This window comes from Macrotis lagotis, chromosome 4 (assembly GCF_037893015.1).
Source record: "Macrotis lagotis isolate mMagLag1 chromosome 4, bilby.v1.9.chrom.fasta, whole genome shotgun sequence".
In the NCBI taxonomy this organism is placed as follows: domain Eukaryota; kingdom Metazoa; phylum Chordata; class Mammalia; order Peramelemorphia; family Peramelidae; genus Macrotis; species Macrotis lagotis.
Genome location: NC_133661.1, coordinates 197442029 through 197464570, shown reverse-complemented (window position 1 = coordinate 197464570; position 22542 = coordinate 197442029). Strand labels below are relative to the sequence as shown.

At 38.9% G+C, this 22542-nt stretch overlaps 1 protein-coding gene across 1 annotated transcript in view; it reads right to left on the bottom strand.

Annotated features, from left to right (window-relative positions):
* Nucleotides 1-21469, bottom strand: part of FAM98B (family with sequence similarity 98 member B) — a 37879-nt gene extending 16410 nt beyond the window's left edge. Inside the window, exons 1-5 of the mRNA XM_074235074.1 lie at nt 21362-21469; nt 16651-16799; nt 9775-9909; nt 7380-7558; nt 557-637 (exon numbers count right to left, since the gene is read on the bottom strand). Coding sequence (XP_074091175.1) covers nt 557-637; nt 7380-7558; nt 9775-9909; nt 16651-16799; nt 21362-21432 — 615 coding nt within the window. The 5' untranslated portion in view covers nt 21433-21469. The remainder of the gene's footprint in view (nt 1-556; nt 638-7379; nt 7559-9774; nt 9910-16650; nt 16800-21361) is intronic.
* Nucleotides 21470-22542: the final 1073 nt, after the last annotated feature.

Genomic DNA, 22542 nt, shown 5'->3' with positions numbered 1-22542 from the left:
CCCTCAAATAAGCCTTGAAGTATATTGGTTCTGGGGTCAGAGGATTTGGACTCAGATACCATCACTCAAGTCCAATGCCATTATAAGCATGGGGAGTGTCATCTCCCCTGGGTCTTAAGTTCTTAATTTATAAAATGAGATTAGACTAAATGATCCTGAGGTCCCTTACAGGTCTATACAGATCTAGTTTTATGATCTTCTAACCTAAGTTCTGTGCAAACTATTTCTTTTTACTGGTGTAAAATCTATTTTTAGTCAAACATCTTAAGTCATATTAAAAACTTGCTTCCAACGCACTCTGCAGAAGAAGGAAAGATCAAGCATTTTTTGCTTGTGTTTATATCAGTGCTTTTACTTTAGGAGTTATTAAAAACATTTCAATGACAAGTATTTTTAATGAACAATTAACATATGAATAAAAATGTATTCAGTCTCTCTAACTTTTACACACCAAAGTCATATATGTAAGTAATACTTTAAAATCTGGGTGATGATTTGGAAAACTTAATCATATATACTTGTTTAATAACATAAACCCAAGAGGAAAAGATTTTACCGCCTGTTCGGGACTTAAATCCGTTTTCAGCAATGGTTTTCCTATGTGGTTATTTTGAACTTTTGAGAGAATATCCTTCATCTGAAATATACAAAAACATGCTCATTGTGAAAAACATAAGTCATTAAAACTCACAATAATCTTATTTAGTATTCTAAGTTTTCTTCTGAAAAAAAAAGACAAGTTTAATGAAATGTAAAATTAAAAGATTGTATAATTAGAGGAGCATTATCAGGGTACTTTTAAATGTTATAAAAACTTATTACTGTAATATAAGCTACTTCATTTAAAGAAATGTTAATTTATTTCAAGATTAAAGGCTATATTCTCCTTCAAAATTGATAAATATCTTTATATATAGAACTAGAAAAATGCCTGTTAAGGGGACAGACTACAGGGAATATAAAAAATTCTGGAGTTTTTAAGATATCATTAATTTTGGATTTTTAATTTCTTAAAATCCTATCCTAACTTCTCTGCATACTAATTGAATCCCAACGTTTTAGTAACATTTTTGTCAGGTGACTTTTCTGCCCTCATCACACATGCTTCATTACAGCATTCATGGTTCACTAAGATGAATACAAACTTCAACCACATGGGGGAGCTGTTTTGCCTGGTCACTGCCTGCACATTAGATTTTTGTTTTCAAAAACTACTGAAATGCCAAAGAGGTCTTCTGGTCAATGATTCAAACTATGGGGTACACTTTCAGTTTGGCAAACAGGAAATGAGGCACTCATTTTTCCTTTAGCAACCTAGGGGTCACATAGCAATCATAATTCACCAAGAAGAAAAAAGACTGACAAATGACAGCCTTTGTGGGGTTCATCCTCCTTTATTTGTAGACATTTAACAACCTAAAGGAAATGCCAGTTTCAAAACTGCAAGCAATATTTACAGCCAGTTACCCAGTTCTAACATACTGGGGAAAAAAGCAGTCCAATTATACAAACCATCACTAGAATGAATGAATACTATCCTCTGGACAGCTTCCATTTTGTAAAGATACTCCTACTCTTTGAGGAAAAACAACCTCCCCTTATTATCTCGTAATATCACTGTTTACTAAAAATGTTAAATTGAAGGGGACTGCAGCATATCTACTTAGGTTTTTATAAATAGCAAATATAAGTTGGTTTTCCACAAGAACTCAATTATGATTTATAATTAACATACATTTTAGATCTATATTTGAGTTAAATGTTGTAAAGCATTGTAGTTTATTACAGAAGAGACAATTGTAGTATAAGAAAGATTATTCATCTTAATACTTAAATATAAAAGCTATAGTTTATAATCACTCTTAAATCAATTAACAAGCCTATAATAAAGAGTCTACCACCATGTGCCAGGTACTGGGCCCATGGGTAAAATGACAAAAGTCAATCAGTTCCTGCCCTCGAGAAGCTTACATTTTATAGGGGGAGACCACATATATGAAATATGTACAAAACTGATAAATTATTAATCAACTGATTTATTAAATCAAGGTGATTTTGTAAGGTAGTCATCACCGGTATTTAAGGAAAGATGATCAGAAATGTTTTCACATAAGTTAGCACTAAGGAAATTTACCAAATAAATTGAAGCTATTTAATGAGATCTCTCCCTTCTTCTGTCCCCCCCTCATCTCATGTAATTCATGACTTCTTCCATTTCCTTCTTCTCAAATGAAGAGGTGGCCTTTCTCCTAGCCAATGCCAACCTTTTTACATGTAACTTCAATCCCATTCCATCCTGTCTTTTCCAAGGGAGTTCTTCTCAATCACTTCACTCTCTAACTAATTTTCAATATCACTACCTCTACAGGCTACTTTTCTATTGCCTACAAACACTTCAATGTCCCCATTCTTGCATGACTGTCCTATAGCTCTTCCCTTTGAAGGCTAAATTCTTGGAGGGGGTCTCCTAGCATTTGTGGCTACACCTCTAGCACTCTACCTCTCTCTGCAGACTAGTTTCTGGTCATCATTTCACTGAAACCACTTTTTTCAAAGAAGTGAATACTCTTTCAGCTGCCAGATTCAATGGCTTCTCTGGGTCCTCCTCGTTCTTGCTCTCTGTGGACCATCTGGCATGGCGCTGCCCTCTTCTCCTCAGGTCTTTTTTCCCCACTAGATTTTCATGACCCGCTCTAGTTATCCTGCTTGTCCAAGTCCATCTCTTATGTGCCAGGCAGTGAACTCCAAGACTACAAAGAAAGGAGCCATGTCCAAACAAGACCCAGGCAAGACAAATAGGGGAGTCTCTAAGAAGGGGCACACAAATTAAGGCAAGCTTCTTTGAGAAGGTGGGGCCTTGAGCCAAAACTCAAGGGAAGCCAAGAGGAGGAGGGAAGGGGAGAACATGAGACCAAACAAATAAGCCTGGAGTGAGGAGCGAGAACAGTCAGAAGATCCAGAATCTGTTCTGGGGAATATGGAGTGTCAGGACTAGGAAAGGGTCAGGAAGGGTTGGAGAAACTAAGCACAGGATTTGCAATTGACCCTTGAGGCAACAGAAAGTCACCAGAACTGACAGAAAGTAGAGGAGATGACATGGTCAAGTTTGAGCTTAGGGATAGACTGGACTGGAGAGAGAGACTAATGGCAGAGAACAGCCAGCAGGCTCCCTCCATAGATAATGGAGCCAATAAGATGTTACAAAGGCAAAACTGATAGCATTTGACAAGTGACTGGACATGGATGGTTATAAGCCAAAGATGACAGCTAGGTTGTAAGCTTGTGTAAGCCCTCAACAGCAAGAGAGAAATTAGGAAGAAGGGAGGTAGGGAAGAGATTTATTCAGTTACAGACAAGTTGAATAATATGGACACGGGACACGGTACAAGACTGTAGGTTAGGATTGGACAAACAGATCCGAGAATCAATTGCATAGAAACCTTAGTTGAATTCATGAGAAGTAATGAGATCTGGAAAAAGGAAAAAAGCGTTCGGAACCAAGTTCTAGGGATGTCCCCATTTAGCAGGTTTGACATGAAAATCAAGGAAAAGAGACTAACGAGGAATGGTCATACAGGGAGAAGCAGAATCAGGAGAGAAGTGTCACAAAAGTCTAGAAAAGAAAAGCCTAGAAGAAATGTAGAGTCAAAGGCTGCAGGGAGGTCAAGAAGGATGAAAACTGATTAAAAGGTTATTTGTTCTGGCATTTTAAAAAAATCACTGGGGTTGCCTAGGTGGTGTAGTGTATAAAGCACCAGCCCTGGAGTCAAAAGGACTTAAGATTAAATCCAAACTCAGACACCTAGTAGCTATGTGACCCTGATGGCCCTCTCTACTCCCATCCTACCCCCCCACATCTCACTGGCAAATTTGGAAAGTGCTTTTGGATGAATAGAGTTCTAAAGTCAGACTACAGAAAGTTAAGAAAGGAGGGAAAAGAAAGGCAATATCACACCAAGTTTTTAAGGAATTTAGCCACAAAAAATGACTGAGACACAGGATGATGATAGCTAGTATAGATGGATGGAGGAAGTAAAAGTTTTCAGGATGGGTGTGTGTGCAGGTAGTGGCTAAGCAGACAAAAGAAGGAGAGGGGGAAGAACTGAGGGGAAAGATGCCAAAGAAGACAGGACAGAAGGTCACTTGGGCACAAAGAGGATCAACAGCTAACACTTTGAACTTTAAGTTCTGAAATGAGTTCTTTCCTTTGATCCTCACAACAAACCCATGAGATCAATGCTACTATCTCCATTTTACTGCTGAGGTGATCTGCCCAGGTCATAGAGCTACCCTGCTCAGATACAGCCACCACCTTGGGCACAGCATCACTTTAGAATGTGCCTCTCCCTCGTGCCAATCCATGCTCCACTTAGCTGCCAAAGGGAGGTTCCTAAAGTGCAGGTCAGACAACTTGGCATCAGCTTCATGCCCCTCCAATAAATTCAAGGGGCTCCAAAGGACTTTGAGGATCAAATGTAAAATCCTATCTTTGGCATTTAAAGTTCTTCACAATCCAGGCTCTTAATAGTTTTCTGATTTTCTTATGTCTTCTCCCCCACAACTAAATAATACAATGACACTTGTCTCCTTACTGTTCCTTCTCCCACCAAGGTATTCCATCTCCATATGATTTCTTTCCCCGGCTTTCCTCCATGCCTGCACCTATCTTTTATGTACAGGGTTAAGCATTTAGTCTCCCCTATAAGAGTGTGAGCTCCTGAGGGACAAGATTTTTGCCTATCCCTAGAGTTAGCACAATTACTTATTGACTCAACCTAAACTAGAGGGAACATCAGTACTTTTCAACAGCTGAAAAAATGCTGTCGTCCCATGGTTATAGCCTTCTCTAGGTCTTGCCCTGGGGCCACCTCCAGTGCCTGATCCGGACAACACCACCCACCTCTCACTTCCTGGCCTCAGAGGGTTTCTCCAGTGCCAGTCCGTCCCAGGACAAGATCTCTCTGCCTTCTGTCTGGCTCCTCTTCCTGCCTGCAGTGAGACAGTCCTCCTGAAGTTTCACAGGACACATCACACCTGCCACAAGGCTAGACTTCAAACAACATAACCACCCAAGTCTCAGCAATCCCTCTCCAAAGGTTAGGATTGTCCAATCCTAACCTCCAGTGATAAACTGTGGACTTACACTTGTATAGTTAGCACACTCCATTGCCTATTCTCTTAATCCTAAAGGTTTTGAACCCCCTCATTCCCACTACTGAATTAATGTCATTCCCCATCCCAAGTGCTCACTCTTTTCCTTTGTATCTCTACCCTATCTCCACAATGTCCTACTCCTGATGCTTCAGCCCTTCCCCTGTGCCCTCTGGAATGACTTCTTTATAAATGATAAACCCCCTTTCATCTTAAATCTTTCTTTCTCACTCTCTCCCCTTCATCTTCCAGGTCTGAGAGCTGGTTCTCTCTAAGGACACTACCATCCTTTCCAGATCTAACTACACTTTTTCCTTACTCCCAGACCATCAAGACACAGTGGGGCATCCAGAGAAAGAACTATGGAATCTGAATGCAGATCAAAGAATACTATTTTCACTTGTTTTTAATTTTTTTTTCCTTCTCATGGTCCCTTTTTGTTCTCACTCTTCTCTTACAGCATTACGAATATGGAAATATGTGTAATGCAATTGTATATGTATAATTAGAATGGAAGGAAGAAAACTTTACAAAACAGAATACTGAAAATTATCTTTACAGAAAATTAGAAAAATAAAAAAATTTAAAAAAATTTTTTTAAAGCCAGGGGAGGGGAGGGAGGCGGATAGGTGGCACAATGGACTGGCCCTGGAGCCTTGGGCAAGCCACTTTAACCCCGTTGCCTTGTTAAGAAAAAAAAAAAAAAAAGACAATGGGGGAGTTGAAATAATCTTCATTCCCTATCACCATTTCCAGTTTCTCCCTCTAATCATAACTGCTCAGCAATTTCTCCACAACAACACTATCCACATTTATCACCCAATTCATATTGAAGCCAATATCTACTGAATTTCCAGATTATTTTCCTTCATTTTTCAATTAATTCAGTCTGGTTCACAGTCATTCCCTAGTCCATGTTAGGAACTTCAACATATACATAACTTCAATATATTCAATTTAATTTCTATGATCTCAACACCACCCCAGCTACACAGAGAATATCATACTCTTGATCTTATCATCACCCCCAAGTGTTTTGCTTTTATAATCACGAACTCCAAAATTCTCCTGATCATAATCTTTTCTCTGCCTTATGACCCCAAACCTTTTCTTCATCTTCATCATAGTCTCAACTCCCTCATTTATTTCCCAAACCAACTATCATGTATTGGCTACACTCTTCTCCCCTCCCTATATGGATTCTTTAGGGACACCATATCAATCCTATGATTATCACCTGCCCTCTTGTCCAATTACCAATGACATGTAGCCAAAGTCCAATCACAGATTACATCCATCTTCCTGACTCCTATTTATGTGCTGTTGAACAGAGCTAGAAGAAATCAGGAAACTATGTCCACTGACCCACCAGAAATTTATGATACACAATCTCAACTCGTCCTCCATGATAGCAAGACTGTCATTCTACTCCTCCCTCATTAACTGATTATCCCATTCACCATAGTAATTTTCAAAAGTTTTTCATTCTTCTCCAAATTTTCCAGGGCACCTTCTTTCCCCACCCTCTAAGCTAAGAACTTTGTTTCAAACATCACACTTCATAATGGCCCTTCAATAAAAGCTCTCCCTTCTCATTCTTTAACATTACTTAGACAAATTTCACCATCACTTTAAGGATGGTAAACAGAAAGTCCTGTTAGACATTTAAATCCCTTCATCACCAGGCTTCTTCCCACCTTTACAGTCTTCTTATGTTTTACTCCTCTATACACTCTACAAAACCAAAGGCAATGAACTATTGTTGCTCTTCAAACTCCATCTCTTATCTCCTATCTTCATGGCTTTGCATTAGAACAAACCCTACCTTCTGCAGAAGGTCACTGGTTGTCCTAGTTGCTAGTGCCATTCCCTAAGGTTATCTTCTATGTACTCCCTATAATTCTTTGTGTTGTTTTTCCACGTTAAAACAAAAGCTCCATGAGAATGAGGACTATACTTGTGCATATATTCGTAATCCTAATGCTTAGCACAGTACCTAACACAAAGTAAATGCTTTATAAATAATTTCTTAAGCTATATAAATGAATTACAGATCATGTAGAGGAAAACTGGTTTGAAAATTCCATTGTCAAGGTAGAAGAAATTATTGTTGGGATAGATGAGATCTCTATAAACAAATCTCAATAAAACATAACTTTATGAAATTTTAAATTTATAGTTAAATTTCTATCCCCCCAAAACTTAACAGAACTATTTAAAATTAGTACCTTTGATTCTACATGACTTAGCACAACAGGAATGTCAGAAGTGGTGGATTTTGGCAAGCACAGGGTATCACAGATAGCTTGTACCTCCTGGTAAATTTCATTGTTTTTGTTCAACTGCGAACCTTTAAGCTTCTTCTTCTGTGAAATCCGTAAAGCTTGAAGTTCTGTACTCAAAAATACTAGAAGGAAAACAGGAAAACATAAACATGTAAACAGAAACTTTCTGTTCCTTAAAAATATTTTATTTAAGATAAGAATTTTCTCAAGAGGAACAAAGATAATGCTAATGTTCAGACTATTTTTGAAACACAATAACATATATAAAAAGTTTGAAAACAAATAATTCAATTGTCTTCTTTGGATCATCATTTTAATATCTAAATGGTTTTATATGCACAAAAGAAAATATAAAGTTTACAATGAATACTTCCATAAAGTGAAATGGAAAAAAATGGAAAAATGTTATTTCATTCTTCAAATGTCCTACTAATGGTTGTACAAATATCTTATCTTTTGCTCCTTAAAAGTCCACAAAATTTTATGCCCACTGAGTGGGACCATTATATGCTACCATTGAGTAGTTCCATCAGAGCCTAACACCGTGCTTTATACATCAGAGAAATCCAATAAAATTTAATTGCATTCTCAACTTGAATCAGTCAGAAAATGAGGCTTTTGAGCATTGTGCCAAGCCCTTCAAGAAAACAAGAATACAGTAGGACAAAAATCACTTGCCTTGAAGAATTTATAGTTTGGGAACTAAGACATATGAACAAGGACTTGCTTTTATTACTGTGAAGCATCAGGGATTCTGTCCATTTAGATAATCTTTCCAATGGCACACATAAATCTTCTAATAATTAGTACTTAGATTTCTTCAGCTGCTATGGTCAAACAATCTCTCACCCTGCTTGGTAGTATTCTCATCTCCCATTCTCCTTCATTCATTTTTTTTAGGTTGCGTTATTTTCAGACCTCTAAAAATACCGAATATATGGCATACCAAAATGATAAACATGAAGAGACTAAATATAACAAACTACCACAGAGCTATGTAAAATAAAATCAAAAGTCTTACAAATCCTGGCTAATATTCTATTACCATAACTAGAGAAATCCAAGTGTAACTAAAATATATTACCTATTGAAAGAGGGCAAATTAAACCAATTTCAATCCAGCTTTGCTGGACGAGGAAAAATTTTTCACAAAATTTGTCTTGCTGGACAAACAAAAATCAGTAGTACGAATCATGCTTGGGCTTGAACAGCTCATGAAGAGATGATGCTCAACTAGAGCAATAGATTTTTTTTTTGCTTTCATATGTCAAACAAAGGAACCTCACTTAATACACAATTCCTACTCCATGGACTACTCCATGGACAGACATACTGTCTCCATGGACACCCCTTCTCACTACTCACAATCATCCCCTTTGCTCATGCCCTCATTACTTCTTACCTGGACTACTGCATAGTCTCCTAATTAGTCTACCTGTTTCAAGTACCATACCTCCCCACTCCAATTCACTCAGAAACAAATGTAAAGAAAAAAAAAAATCAGAGTCAAAACATGAAAGTGATTCCAAAAAGTGAAAAATAAGTGAAGTAGTAGTAGTGTTAGACTTAATTTTCATTAAAGTAGCATGAGAGAACACTCCTGACATTGAAATCCTCGATGTTCTCATGGAAGGAGATTCTCCTTTGCTTTCCTCCTCCTCCCTCTCCTCTCCCTCATGACAGCCGCGATTCTCCTCAAAGGTAAAGTGCAGTTTAATTTGTTTGATTTTTGGTTTATGTTGTATATTAATCATTACCACTGTATGCTCATTAGGGACAAAAAAACTTACTTAAAATTATAATTATTTTAAGGTGAATGTTTTGGGGGGTGTGGTACTGATCATCTAACTTTACTTCCTATGGAAAAATCTGCTTTGCAATATGAACAAATCACACAACAAACAGATTTATCAGAATGAATTAAATTTGTAAACCAAAGATCTACTGTATTATGATTAAAGACCCACATTCCTCAACTGAAATTTAATCATAATCTTGACCTCAAAGATAGCAACATTTATATATGTAATTGTTTTAAAAATCTGTGATTTCATCCTTGGGGGTAATAACTCCTTCCACAGACTGCCTACTATTCTAAATAGGAAGCTTTCAACACTTGGTGGCTCACCTTTTGGCCTAAACTCCATTCTTGGATAACATACAGTCAGTCCATCTCTGGTCTATACTCAAATGCTCTCCTGAAAAGTCTTGAGAAATACTATCAACCTCCAAAACACTTAACATGTTAATTTGAAAATGAAGACACACATGTGCAGGCATGAACAAATATAAATAACAGGTTAAAAACAATACAAATCTCAAGTAAAAAATAACTTACATAAGAGTTTCAAACAATCATCTTTCTTTTTTAAACGATCTTTAATGTCTCCTGAGATGAGTGTTGAATAGGGACAGGACAATTCTTTTAGAAAACCACTTATCTCAAGCTGGAAGCTCTCTATATCTTCACTTCCTTTAAAGAAAAAAAAAAGATAAAAAGTAATTTATCAAACATATATTGACTGCTGAGGCAAATTAATAAAATGCTATGCCAACTGAGGTAAAAATTAAACTGACCTATAGTGCCAAAGCAGGATTTCTTATTTAAAAAGGGACTACTCGACATTTATTTATTAAGTGCCTGAGTTATGTCCTGGGAGAAGCAGAAACAAAATGAAATGGATCTAATGTTCTAATGATAGAGACAACAAGCACATATATGCCAAACCAAGGAATATTTATTTGATCTTAGAGGTAAGAGGGAACCACTGCTGTTTATTTAAGCAAGAGGATTAACATGTTCAGACTTGTACTTTAGAAAAAATTACTTTGACAGGTATGTACAGGGAGAGGGGAAAGAGTAAGAAGATCACTAGTCTAAGCATGACAGACTGCACATCAAATAGAAAAAAAAGGTCATATGCATGAGATCTAAGACCTTTTAACTAAGTAATTATATAGAGGTAAACTTAGAGAGATAACCTGAGGTCACACACCTTAGCAATTAGAAAGATGCCTTTGACTGCAATAGGGAAATTCAGAAGATCAATGAATTGGAGAAACTGTTTCACACACGTGACTTTGAGGTAAAGTAAGGGACATCCAATTTGAGATGATTAAGAGGTATCTGGTTATGCAGGACTCAAGTTCAAGAGAGACTAGGGCTGGAAAAACAAATCTGGTAAATATTTGAATAGACATGATAATTGAATGTATAGAAGGTAAAGTCACTGTAGAGAGAAGAGGCCCAGGACAGAACCCTAGTTTACAAACACAATTATGGGGCATGACATGGATGAAAAACTAATAAAAGAGACTAAAGATGAATTATATAAGTGAAGAGTTCACAAAAACTTTAAAAAAAGGAGAAACTATCCAGAAAGATCAGACCATCAAAGTCAAATGGTTCAGAGAAGTCAGCAAAGACAAGGATCGGGAAAAGGGCAGTAAGAGATCACCAGCAACTATGGAGATATAGGGCAAGCTATGGAGATAGTTGGAAGATAGTAGGGTCCTCCTGTGAGGAGTTTTTTGCAGGAGACCCAGACATGTTTTTGAAAGCAAAAGAAAAAACATCATTATACTGGGAGACTGAACATCATATTCACATTATCCTCTGCTAGATAAGTTCAGGGTATAACGATATAGATACAAGATCAGGTTGTTAAAAAATAAAAGTCTGTTTTTTTTAAGTCACCTTTTAATCATACACTGGAATAAAGGACAATGGAATAAGGAATGATATCAAAAGGTTTTGAGGGAACAGCTAGGTGGTGCAATGTATAGAGCACTGGCCCTGGAGTGGAGACCTGAGTTCAAATCCAGTCTCAGAAACTTAATAATTACCTAGCTGCATGACCTTGGGCAAGTGACTTAACCCCAATGCCTTGTAAAAAAAAAGTGTTTGGTTTTTTTTCAGTAAGGACCTCTGCTGAGGTGGGGAGAAGTGGTGTGAGACTTGAAGAAATAAAAAAAATTTTAAATAGCTCGGAGAAGATGTAGAAGTACTGCCTTGTCACACCAAAGTAACAACTGAGATTGGATAACCAAAATGTAGTGTACCCGGACAACAAGGTTTTTACAAAGTAGAAGGAAAATTAGAAAGTGGAACTAATCTAAGGTAGGGTTTGGCAAGAGATAAGGGATGGTAGGATAAGTAATTCAAAAATGGTGATCTTTTTTTTATAAATGAACTGGTAACTATAGTGTCAAGTTTAAGAAGAAAGGATCTTGAAGCAGAAACAGGGGTGAAAGATGTTCTGTGAGAATACAAAGGAGTGAAGGGATTAGAAACCATAATAATAAGTAAATACATATTTAGAAGGAGTGTAACAGGGGATTATGGTTGGATAAAGGCATTTCAGATTCTTGGCCATGGAAATGGAATACCTTTGGATGATATAGCAGTCAAGGCATGGTCACACCTGTGTGGTAAGAATGAACAAAAGACAGGATTATAGAAATTAAGGAAACTGATGAATTTGGCCTTAGAATTCATATTCTATTCCAGTATTCCAGTATTCTATTCCAGAAGCAAGAATTCTGATGCTTGTAAACAAGAGAAAAACAGACTGAGATGAAGACAGTGAGTAAAATAGTTAACTACTTTGCTTCAGTTAGAGAGTAAACAGTTCCTGATACATATCTGGTATTTAATAAATACTTTTTGATTGGTTGAGTCAGAAAGGAGAATAACCTGGATGCCAATAAGTATTTAATAAGCACATTAACTACCAAAAGTATCTAGACCGGGGGATCTATCAGACATACTATCTGCTTCATGGGTTACAAATGGGTTCTCCAGGTAGGTTTTAGCCCCAGTGGGTGGAAGATCTTTTGTCTTTCTGTGTAGAGAATATAAACCATTCAAAAACAGGAACTGCAGTATTGTAGCATTTCATCTAACAGTAAATTCTTTTGCAATAATGTTACTTAGTACAAATTATACCGGGGGACCAGGAATCCTATTTGAGATTCTGTTCTACTCCTAACTCACTTTGTAATCAAGTTCAAATCAGAAAAAGACTCTCTGGACTGGAGGTCATTATTTGTAAAAAGAAAAGGTTGGGTTAGATAAGTTTCTACCAGCTCTAATGAAGGCATGTACATATGCGCAAGTCCCAACATATTATGGCCCACTAACAGCATCTCTGAGCACTGGGTCTGATTCTCAGAGCCACTGCCAGGTGCCAGAACATCTCCTAAAAATAACTAGGGGTACAGCACCATGTCATACATTATATGAGAAGCAACTGAAGTTACCAATGGGGAGAAAAGACCTAGTGAAGACAAAGCTCTTTCAATTATTTGAAAGGTTAGTATGACTACCTTCATTTCACTCCAGGGGATAAATCCAGGAACAATGGAGTAAAAGCATCAGAGACAAATGTCCAAAAGTTGGCTACACTGTTTAAGAGAGGAGCCCCATCTGTCCAGGACTTCAAGATGAAGCTGGACAATCCCATGTCAGGAATACTGAAAAGAGACTTCCTTTCAGATTGGGATTGGACTAAGCCTCTGAATTCCCTTAAAACTCTGAAATTCTTCATAAAACAATAAGGTAACTATTACCTATAATATGTAAAGTTAGTGTCAGGAAGGCTAAATCTCAAAGGTAACTATTACCTATAATATGTAAAGTTAGTGTCAGGAAGGCTAAATCTCAAAATAAACCAAGGTTGACATGGGGAAGCTAAGGAAAATCTCAGAGAAAACTGAACATCAAAGAAGCGATAGGTTCTTTGCTTAAGGTAGACAGAGACACAAGGAAAGGGTAGAGTGCTGAATATTTATTTTGTTTTCTAAGCAAAGGAGAATGATTTTTATACTAAAATTAACAAAACAAAAAATGAATTAGAGAGGTGATATCCAAAAAAAAGAAGACCATACTAAGAGAGCACCTAGCTATTGATGATAAATTCAAGTCATTGGGTGCAGATGAACTACATTCTCAAGTCCCAAAAAGAGGCATCAAATGTGACTGTGTAGCCATCTGACTCATCACGGAAAATGAAAATGGTACCAAAGATTGAAGAAGGGCAAATATATTCCAATTTCCAAAAAATGGGGAGAAAGTGCCAAATGCAGGCCATTAAGCATGACTGATTCTTGGGAAAATTCTACAACAGTTCATTAAAGGAATGGTTGGAAATATCTAGATAGGGAAGCAGAGATAACTAAGAGGAAAAATAACTGATCAAAAACTGGTAATGCCAAATTCAACTTATTTCCTTTTAAGACAGGATTATTTTTAATATATAGATTAGATATAGATTAGATAAAGAAGATATAGATTAAACAATAATACAAAGAAACAAGTTCAGGATAGATTGGACAGTCAAAGAATAGTTGTCAATAGTTGAATGTCAATTGAAGGAGGGCTCCAATGGAGAACACCAGGAATCTGAGCTTGGTCCTTTGTTGTTGAACATTTTCTAATCTATGTTTTGGGAAAATGTAGCAATGACAAACTAACAAAACCTGCAAATTCCACTAAGCTGGGGAGCAGTGGATAATACTTGATTAAAGTGATGGGCATTAGACTGAATCAAAAAAAAAATGAAATTCAAAAGGAATGAATGTAAAGTATTGCACTTGAATACCTACTCCCCCCACCAAAAAAAAATTCCAGTTCACAAGCATAAGAATGATTAGATAATAATTTTTTCTGAAAAATATCTTACAGTTTTAGTGTACTGCAAACTCAATAAATCAACAATGTGATATAGCATCCAAAAACTATAATGTAATCTTGGGCTATGTTAAGGGGGACAATGATACTAAGAATAGAAAAATGAGGGGCAGCTAGATGGCACAGTGGATAGAGCACCGGCCCTGGAGTCAGAAGTACCTGAGTTCAAAAATCCGGCCTCAGACACTTCATAATGACCTAGCTGTGTGGCCTTGGGCAAGCCACTTAACCCCACTCACTGCCTTTCAAAAAAAAAAAGAATAGAAAAATGATAGTTCCCCTGTATCTTGATCAGTCAGACTTCAAATAAGGTATTTTTCCAGTTCTGGAGAGCACCATTTAAGAAGGATAAGTTGGAGTATATCCAGAGGAAGATAACCAGGATGGGGAAAACCTTTGAGAAACTGGGGCTATTTAGCCAAGAATAGACTCAAGGAGGGACATGATAGGTTTCCAATAATCTGAAGGTCTGTGTTGTGGAGGAGGAATCCAATTTGTTCTGTTTGACCTCTGAGGGTAGAATATAGAGCAATAGGTAGAAATCACAAAGAATCAAATTTAGGTTTGATACCTGAAAAAAATTACTAATTTGGTGCCATTGTTGTGTCATTTCAGTCACATTTGACTCTTTGTAACCTTAAATTGGGCTTTCTTGGGAGACACTGAAGTGGTTTACCATTTTCTTCTCCAGCTCATAGATGAGGAAACTGAGGCAAGCAGGTTGAATGACTTGCCCAAGGTCATATAGCTATTAATGTCTGAAGTCAAATCTGAACCCAAGTTTTTCTGATTCCAGATTCACTACTCAATACACTGAGTCATCTGACTACCTGCTGACTAATTAAAGCAGTACAAAGTAGAATAGACTGCAAAAGGTAACAGGGGTTCCCCCAACTTCGAGGTCTCCAGACAGAATTCAGATGCTCATGTACTTCCTTTGTTTGGTAAGGATTCCTTTTGTGGGTAGGATTAGTCTAGAGAGCTCTAGAATATCTCCCAACTTTTAAATTCTGTAATACTGAATTGACCCTCATATTTAATTGTAAATTACAAACTTACATTTTCCCCCTTGTTTCAAATTATATTCTCACATATATATGTACATATTCAGATATATGTGTATATATATATATATATATATATATATATGTACACACACACACACACACACACACACACACACACACGCACACTGCCCAAGTAATTTAGGTGAAGGTAACTGAAAATTAAAGTTTTTAATCTCTTTAAAGAATGACTAGCCACTTGTTTTGACAATTTAGCAAAGGGGACAGTAATTTGATAAGTTAGAATTTAAAAGCATTTTCTTAATTAAATTAGTTTAATTTTTTAAACAAGCAGCACACTTTTCCAAATAAAGAGATAATTTGAAAATTTTATGTTAATATGTTACATAAAACCATGTGTGACCACCATCCTATATTCAGTGAGTTTAAAACACATTAACAACTTCAATCCTGTGTGTATAGTCAGTTGTGAACAATGCTCAGGTTAAATTTAATTGCTCACTTTTATACTCTGAAGTACTATGATAGTAGTCTATTTTTCTGTCCAGTAGCACTTGAAATTTCAATGTTGATTCAGAAAGTTTTCTATGTGTAGCTATAGTAGCTGCTACTCCCACTGTCATTAAAACGTGGAACTTTACTGGACACATGAGATCAGAAGGGAATGAGGTGGAAAAATGTTAAAACAGGGACAGTTAGGTGGTGCAGTGGATAGAGCAACGGCCCTGGACTCAGGAGAACCTGAGTTCAAATCCAACCTCAGACACTTAACAATTAACTGGCTGTGTGACCCTGGGCAAACCACTTAACCCCATTGTCTTGCCAAAAAAAAGTTAAAACAATCTAATAATTTGATCTGTGGGGAAAAACTCCCAAGGAATTTCAAAATTTTACATAATTTTCATTTTATATGTCTAAAAATTAAAGTTCCAAACCAATTAATTCAAAACAAAATGGACTAGAAAAAAGACCTTCAATTAACATGTTCAGATTATGTTTCATTTTAAAATTAAAGACCAAAATGACATCTAAGATATCTAAAAACATTACTTGTATATAAACTGTAATCATCAATTTTGGATAAATTTAAATTGGATTAAGATAATTTTTATAATTTTTTTCTAAACCAAAATATCCTCATAATCCAGTAGAGTTAAGTTTCCACACATTTTTTCCAATAAGCAAAACTCATTCCAATCACCAAAAGCTAAAAATATTAAATAATGACTTCTTTGTCTATCAAGAATAAAGCTAGAGGGCAACTAGGTGGCAGCTGAGTGATGTAGATATTGCACCGACCCTGGAGTCAGGAGGACCTGAGTTCAAATTCGACCTCAGACACCTAATATCACCTACCTGTGTGACCTTGGGCAAGTCACAACCCCACTGCCTTGCAAAAAAAAAATTTTAAATAAAGCTAAGGAAATTATTTTCTTTAAAAAGGTTTAACTATATATAAGAAGTGAATAAAAAGGTAAATGAAGTTCAATGAAAATACCAGCTGTTGAAGAGATGCTTTCTTCTAAGTCACATAAAGGTTTTATCTGAGATCCTAACCAAATGCAGAGCTCTGAAAATTCAGGTGAGGACAGGCCACTTTCTACTGCTTTGATAAGTGCTTGTTCTTCTAAGAGAGGACCATTATACCTGGAAAGAAAAGAAGAAAAAAATTAAAAACTAGTGATTAATTGAGTGGTTAATACTGACTTTTCTTAAAAGATCTCATTTGGCATAACAACTGAGGAATCATACAGGGAGGTAGGCATGATATCTTCTTAACGGTCTTATTTTCAGTTATCATGTTCACACACCTAGTCTATTAGTAGATGAATTGATAGAGCCCTTATCAAGCCTTTACTACATAGCAGGCATTGTGCTAAGCTGGAGAAAATAACCATAAGCAAACAAAATAGTTCTTGCCCCTCAGAAGTTTACATTCTAATGGAAGACAACAAATAAGGGGTTGCTGGAAAGTTGGGGGAAGGACAAAGCAAATGGACACACACCCCCCATACCCACACACACACAGACCATGGTGAGGTATCTGCATAAAATGCAAGCCTGGCTTTCAGCAGGCAAAGCAAAAAGTTCATTTCTCAAAGTCACAGACTTCAAGGAGCCCCTTTTAGAAAATTCAAAGTACTTTCACATAAATCACATCATTTAATCCTCATAACAAAGCAAGAAGTAGTGGGAGGAGGAGGAGGTAATGGTGAATAGCTGAAGAGAAATTTGTGAGGTGAATACAAGAGAGATGTCTGGAATGACACCAATGCCACAAGCCTGGGTGACTGAAAGGATATTAATGCCTGTGATAACAGTAGAAAAGCTGGGAAGAGGAGAACATTTGTGGGGAAAGATGAGTTCTCTTTTAGATCTAGTGAGTTTGAGATGCCTATGAGATATCTAGCTAGAGATCTCCAAAAGTTAGTTGGCAGTGAGGAACTAGAGCTTAGGAGAAAGACTGCAGCTAGATATTCATCTCGCTGAACTCATGAGAGTTGGGAAGATCATCAAGTGAGAAAGCACAGAGCAGGATTTCTTCACCTTTTTTTTGTGTCATGGACCCTTTTAGCAGTCTAGTGAAGCCCTATGAACTCCATCTCAGAATAGTTTTTAAATGCATTAAACATGTTTGCAAAAGGAAAAAAATGTATTTTTTCCATCCAAGTTCAAAGGACCCCTGAAATATATTTATGTACCCAGTGGATCCCAAGTTAAGAACCCCTGTAAAAGCCTGGAGGAAATCCATTTTCAGTAGGAAAGACGCGAAAATATAGCCAATGAAACTGTGATAGAGTGAACAGATAATAGGAAGAGAACCAGTACAAGAACAAGAAAAGAACACGACCACAACAACTTAGGAACAAGAGATATACAAAGGTATATTGCAAAGCTAAAAGAGGGGGGCAGCTAGGTGGCGTAGTGGATAAAGCACCAGCCCTGGAGTCAGGAGTACCTGGGTTCAAATCCGGTCTCAGACACTTAATAATTACCTAGCTGTGTGGCCTTGGGCAAGCCACTTAACCCCATTTGCCTTGCAAAAACCTAAAAATAAAAAAAAGTTAAAAGAAAGACAAAAATGGATGAGGACTGAGAAAGGACCACTGGCTTTGGCAATTAAAACACAACTGACATTTTTGGAAAAAGTGGTTTTGGGGTAACTAGGTGGCACAGTGGATAGAGCACTGGCCCTGGAGTCAGGAGGACTTGAGTTCAAATTTGACCTCAGACACTAAATGATTACCTAACTGTGTGGCCTTGGACAAACCACTTAAACCCAGTGCCCTGCAAAAACCTTAAAAAAAAAGACAAAGTGATTTTAATTGAATGATGAGGGCAGAAGCCAAGACTGGGGCTAGTTGAGCAGGTGAAAGGTTATGTGGAAGTACCTCACTCTAGAGTAATTTATCAAGGTGTTTAGTCTAGAAGGGGATATGAAGAGATATGAAGATAGAAGAGATATGAAAAGATAGCCAGATGGTAGAACAGAACCAGGTTTTTGGGTTTTGTTTTGTTTTTTAAAGAAGAGGGAGTCAGGGGTGGCTAGATGGTGTAGTGGATAAAGCACTGGCCCTGGAGTCGGGAGTACCTGGGTTCAAATCTGACCTCAGACACTTAATAATTACCTAGCTGTGTGGCCTTGGGCAAGCCACTTAACCCTGTTTGCCTTGCAAAAAAAAAAAAACTTAAAAAGAAGAAGAGGGAGTCGTGGACATGTTTGTAGGCAGCAAGGAAGAACACAGTAAACTGGAATTGTTTGAATTTAAGAGTGAAGATGAGAACAGAGGCAATACACTAAAGAATCCAAAGGAGGGATCAAAGGGGCTATATAAATGTCAGTTATAACCATTATTGCTATTAATATTGGGGAGTCACTTTTGGAATTGTAGATGGAGGGCTGGTATTGTGAGTTTGGGAGACTTCAGGCAAAGTTCTAACTTCTGTGTAACCTAAAGCTAAGCAAGCAAGTAACTGTGCTCTCTTGGTCCTCAGTGACAAAAAAGCATTGGATCAAGGAGTATCTTCATCTGAAGTTACCATACAAATGAAATCAGGACCCATACCCTTGACAAGTAAGTCCACTAATAGTCTCATCAAAATTTCAACTGCAGTTCTGTCACTAGGTGCTTCATTTCCACTACTCCCAAAGAGAACTGCCACTACTACCTAGCAGCAGGTATCCTCTGTGACCAAATGAGGTCACTGCAAGAGAAAAAGGCAAATCAGCAAATATCTATTAAGCACCCACAATTTGCAGGACTGGAAAGAACTTGACTGGACAAGGTGCTAAAAGTAAATAAAAGCAAAGGAAATAAAGCAGCTCCATCTACTTATCTAACTTGCTAAGGGAACTTTCCCTGGATACTACAGTCTCTCCCAGTCTAGAGTGAGCTCCCTGAGGGCAGAGACTGGCTTAACTTAAAGAGTTTTAGAGCTTAATAGCTGCTTTGGAAAATTCATGTTCATTTAATCAAGAAAAAGCCTTTGCTCTGCCTTGGGGTAAAGGGTGATGGGAACTGTAGGAGCTGGAATAATGCAGGAAGTCCCCAAAATAGTCTGCACTAAAACTTTTGGGACATTTGTATAAATGTATTAATAAAAAAAAATTTAAAACCACACTATGAGTTTTGTGACACTGTAAATGTTAGATGATGATATTACTAATAATAAAACTTAGATGTACTAAGGTTTTGGGATACTCAATATAAATAATAGATGTTACTGGTAGTAGTAGTAGTAGTAGTAGTACTACTACTACTACTACAAGCTTAAAACCACACTGAGTTTTGGGACACACTAGGTGATGATATTACTAATGCTAATAATAAAACTTAGAAGTGCACTAAGGGTCTTGGGACACAGTATATTTACTAAATGTTACTATTACTACTACTACTACTACTACTACTACTACTACAAGCTTAAAACCACCCTGAGTTTTGGGACACACTAGATGATAATATTACTAATGCTAATAATAAAACTTAGAAGTGCACTAAGGGTCTTGGGACACAGTATATTTACTAAATGTTACTATTACTACCACCACCACCACCACCAATATTACTACTACTACAAGCTTAAAACCATACTGAGTTTTGGGATATAGTAGGTGATGATATTGCTAATGCTAATAATTAAACTTAGAAGTGCACTAAGGGTCTTGGGACACAGTATATTTACTAAATGTTACTATTACTACCACCACAACTACTACTACTACTACAAGCTTAAAACCATACTGAGTTTTGGGATATAGTAGGTGATGATATTGCTAATGCTAATAATAAAACTTAGAAGTGCACTAAGGGTCTTGGGACACAGTATAAATAGTAATGTTACTACTACTACTACTACTACTACTACTACTACTACTACTACTAGCTCAAAACCACCCCGAGTTGTGGGACACAAGGGGAAGTTCTTACTAATGCTAATAATACAAGTTGAAGTGCACCAAGGGCCTCGGTCCCCGGTGTAAACACTAGGTGATGGCACTAACAGTTACAGTCACAGCTCAAGGCTGCACTAAGACAGCCTGTGGGGCGGCCAAGGTTCGGCGCCCCGAGCTGCTCTCGCAAAGCCCCCCCCACCCGAAGGTCTGGGGGCGTTCCCGGCGGCGGGGGGGCGTTCCCGGCGGCGGGGGGGGCGTTCCCGGCGGCGGGGGGGCGTTCCCGGCGGCGGCGGGCGTTCCCGGCGGCGGGGAGGGCGTTCCCGGCGGCAGGGGGGCGTTCCCGGCGGCGGGGGGCGTTCCCGGCGGCGGGGGGGGGGGGCGTTCCCGGCGGCAGGGGGCGTTCCCGGCGGCGGGCGGGGGCGTTCCCGTTCCCGGCGGCGGGAGGCGTGCCCCGCCGCCCGCCCGCCCTCCCTCCCACAGAGGCGCCGCGAGGCGCGGGCTCCCGGCCTGGCTCCTGGGTCCCGCGGGCTGGGCGCCCGGACAAGGGGTCGAGAAGAGCGGGGGCCAGGAAGAAGGGGGCGTCGGCGGTGCTGGGCCCTGCCCCCTTCTCCCAAATGAAGAAAGGACCCCCCACGCCCCGCCCCAGCCTCGGGGAAGGCCCGGGCCTCGCCGCAGACCCCGGGGCCGCCGGGACCCTCACCCTCCTCCCCTTTAACCCCGCCGGGCCGCGGGCCGGCCCCGCTCTGCAGAGCCCGCGGAAGAGGCCGAAGCGCGGCTTCTCCCTAAGGGAAGAGCCCCCCAACCCCCTCACCCGAGGGCCTCGAGCGTGTCCAGCACGTCACCCTCCATGCTCGGCTCCGGGCCCGGCTCCGGCCTTCTCATGGTCCCCCGGCGGCGCGGTGCGCCGTTCTAAAAAGCCCGGCCGGAAGCTGGCCGCGCTGCCTCGGGTTCCGGGATCCGGTGCCCCCCCTTCCCCGGCCTCTGGCCCCGGATGCGGAGCGTCCGCCGCCCGCCCCGAGCGCGCATGCTCCGTTGACGCCGGGCCCTCCTGCCAAGGAGCAGGATCTCGAAGAGACCTAGCTTGGCTTAGCCACGCTGTGACTCCGAGCTCATGGAGCGCCCCGTTCGCTTCGGCTCCACAGACTCGGACTGAAAGCTGAAAAGGACTTTACTCTTATTCCCTCATTTCCCTGGTTGAGACAAAGGCCAGGAACACACAATAGTAACCAGGCTTGCACCGCAGAGGGCCTACTCACAGGAAACCTTGGGTCACAGAATTTTTGAGGATGACCTTCCTAAAGACAGTATAGCAACACCCTCCCCTGCAAAACGGTAGAAAATTAAAGTATCATGACAAATAGCTGAATTTTTTCGAGGAAAATTTCTTTGATGGGGCATTTCGGTGATAGTCCTGGAGTTGGGAGAACCCAAGTACAAATGCCACCTCAGACACAGGTTACTTAACCCTGTTTGCCTCCGTTTCCTTATCTGTAAAATGAGTTGGAAAAGAAAATGGCCGCTGTGGTATCTTTGCCAAGAAAATCCCAAATGAGGACAAAGAGTCCAATAGCACTGAAAATGATTCAACAAAACATTTTTATATTTTGTTGTATTAATTCTTTACCCATATATCAAATGAGTGCCTTATTTAGCTAGACCATTTTTTAGATTTCACTACAGTTTTAGTGGTATAATGGAAATGCTATTGGAACTTGGTTCCTCCTCACCAAATTCTTGTTATGGAAAGGCCACAATAACTGAAAGTATTTATTCAAGCAACAAAAAATCAGAAAAAAAAAGAATGACAGAATCCCTAAACTTACCCATCAAAAGTCTTATGGAAATATGATAGGATTAATATCTACCAGTTCCCTAAGGACCTAATTCTTTCCCACAAATACAACATCTGTCGGAAGAGTAAGCATAAACTTAGACCACCATAATTATGTGAGGCCCAGGTTCAATGGTGGATGACTGGAAGAAAATGTGAAG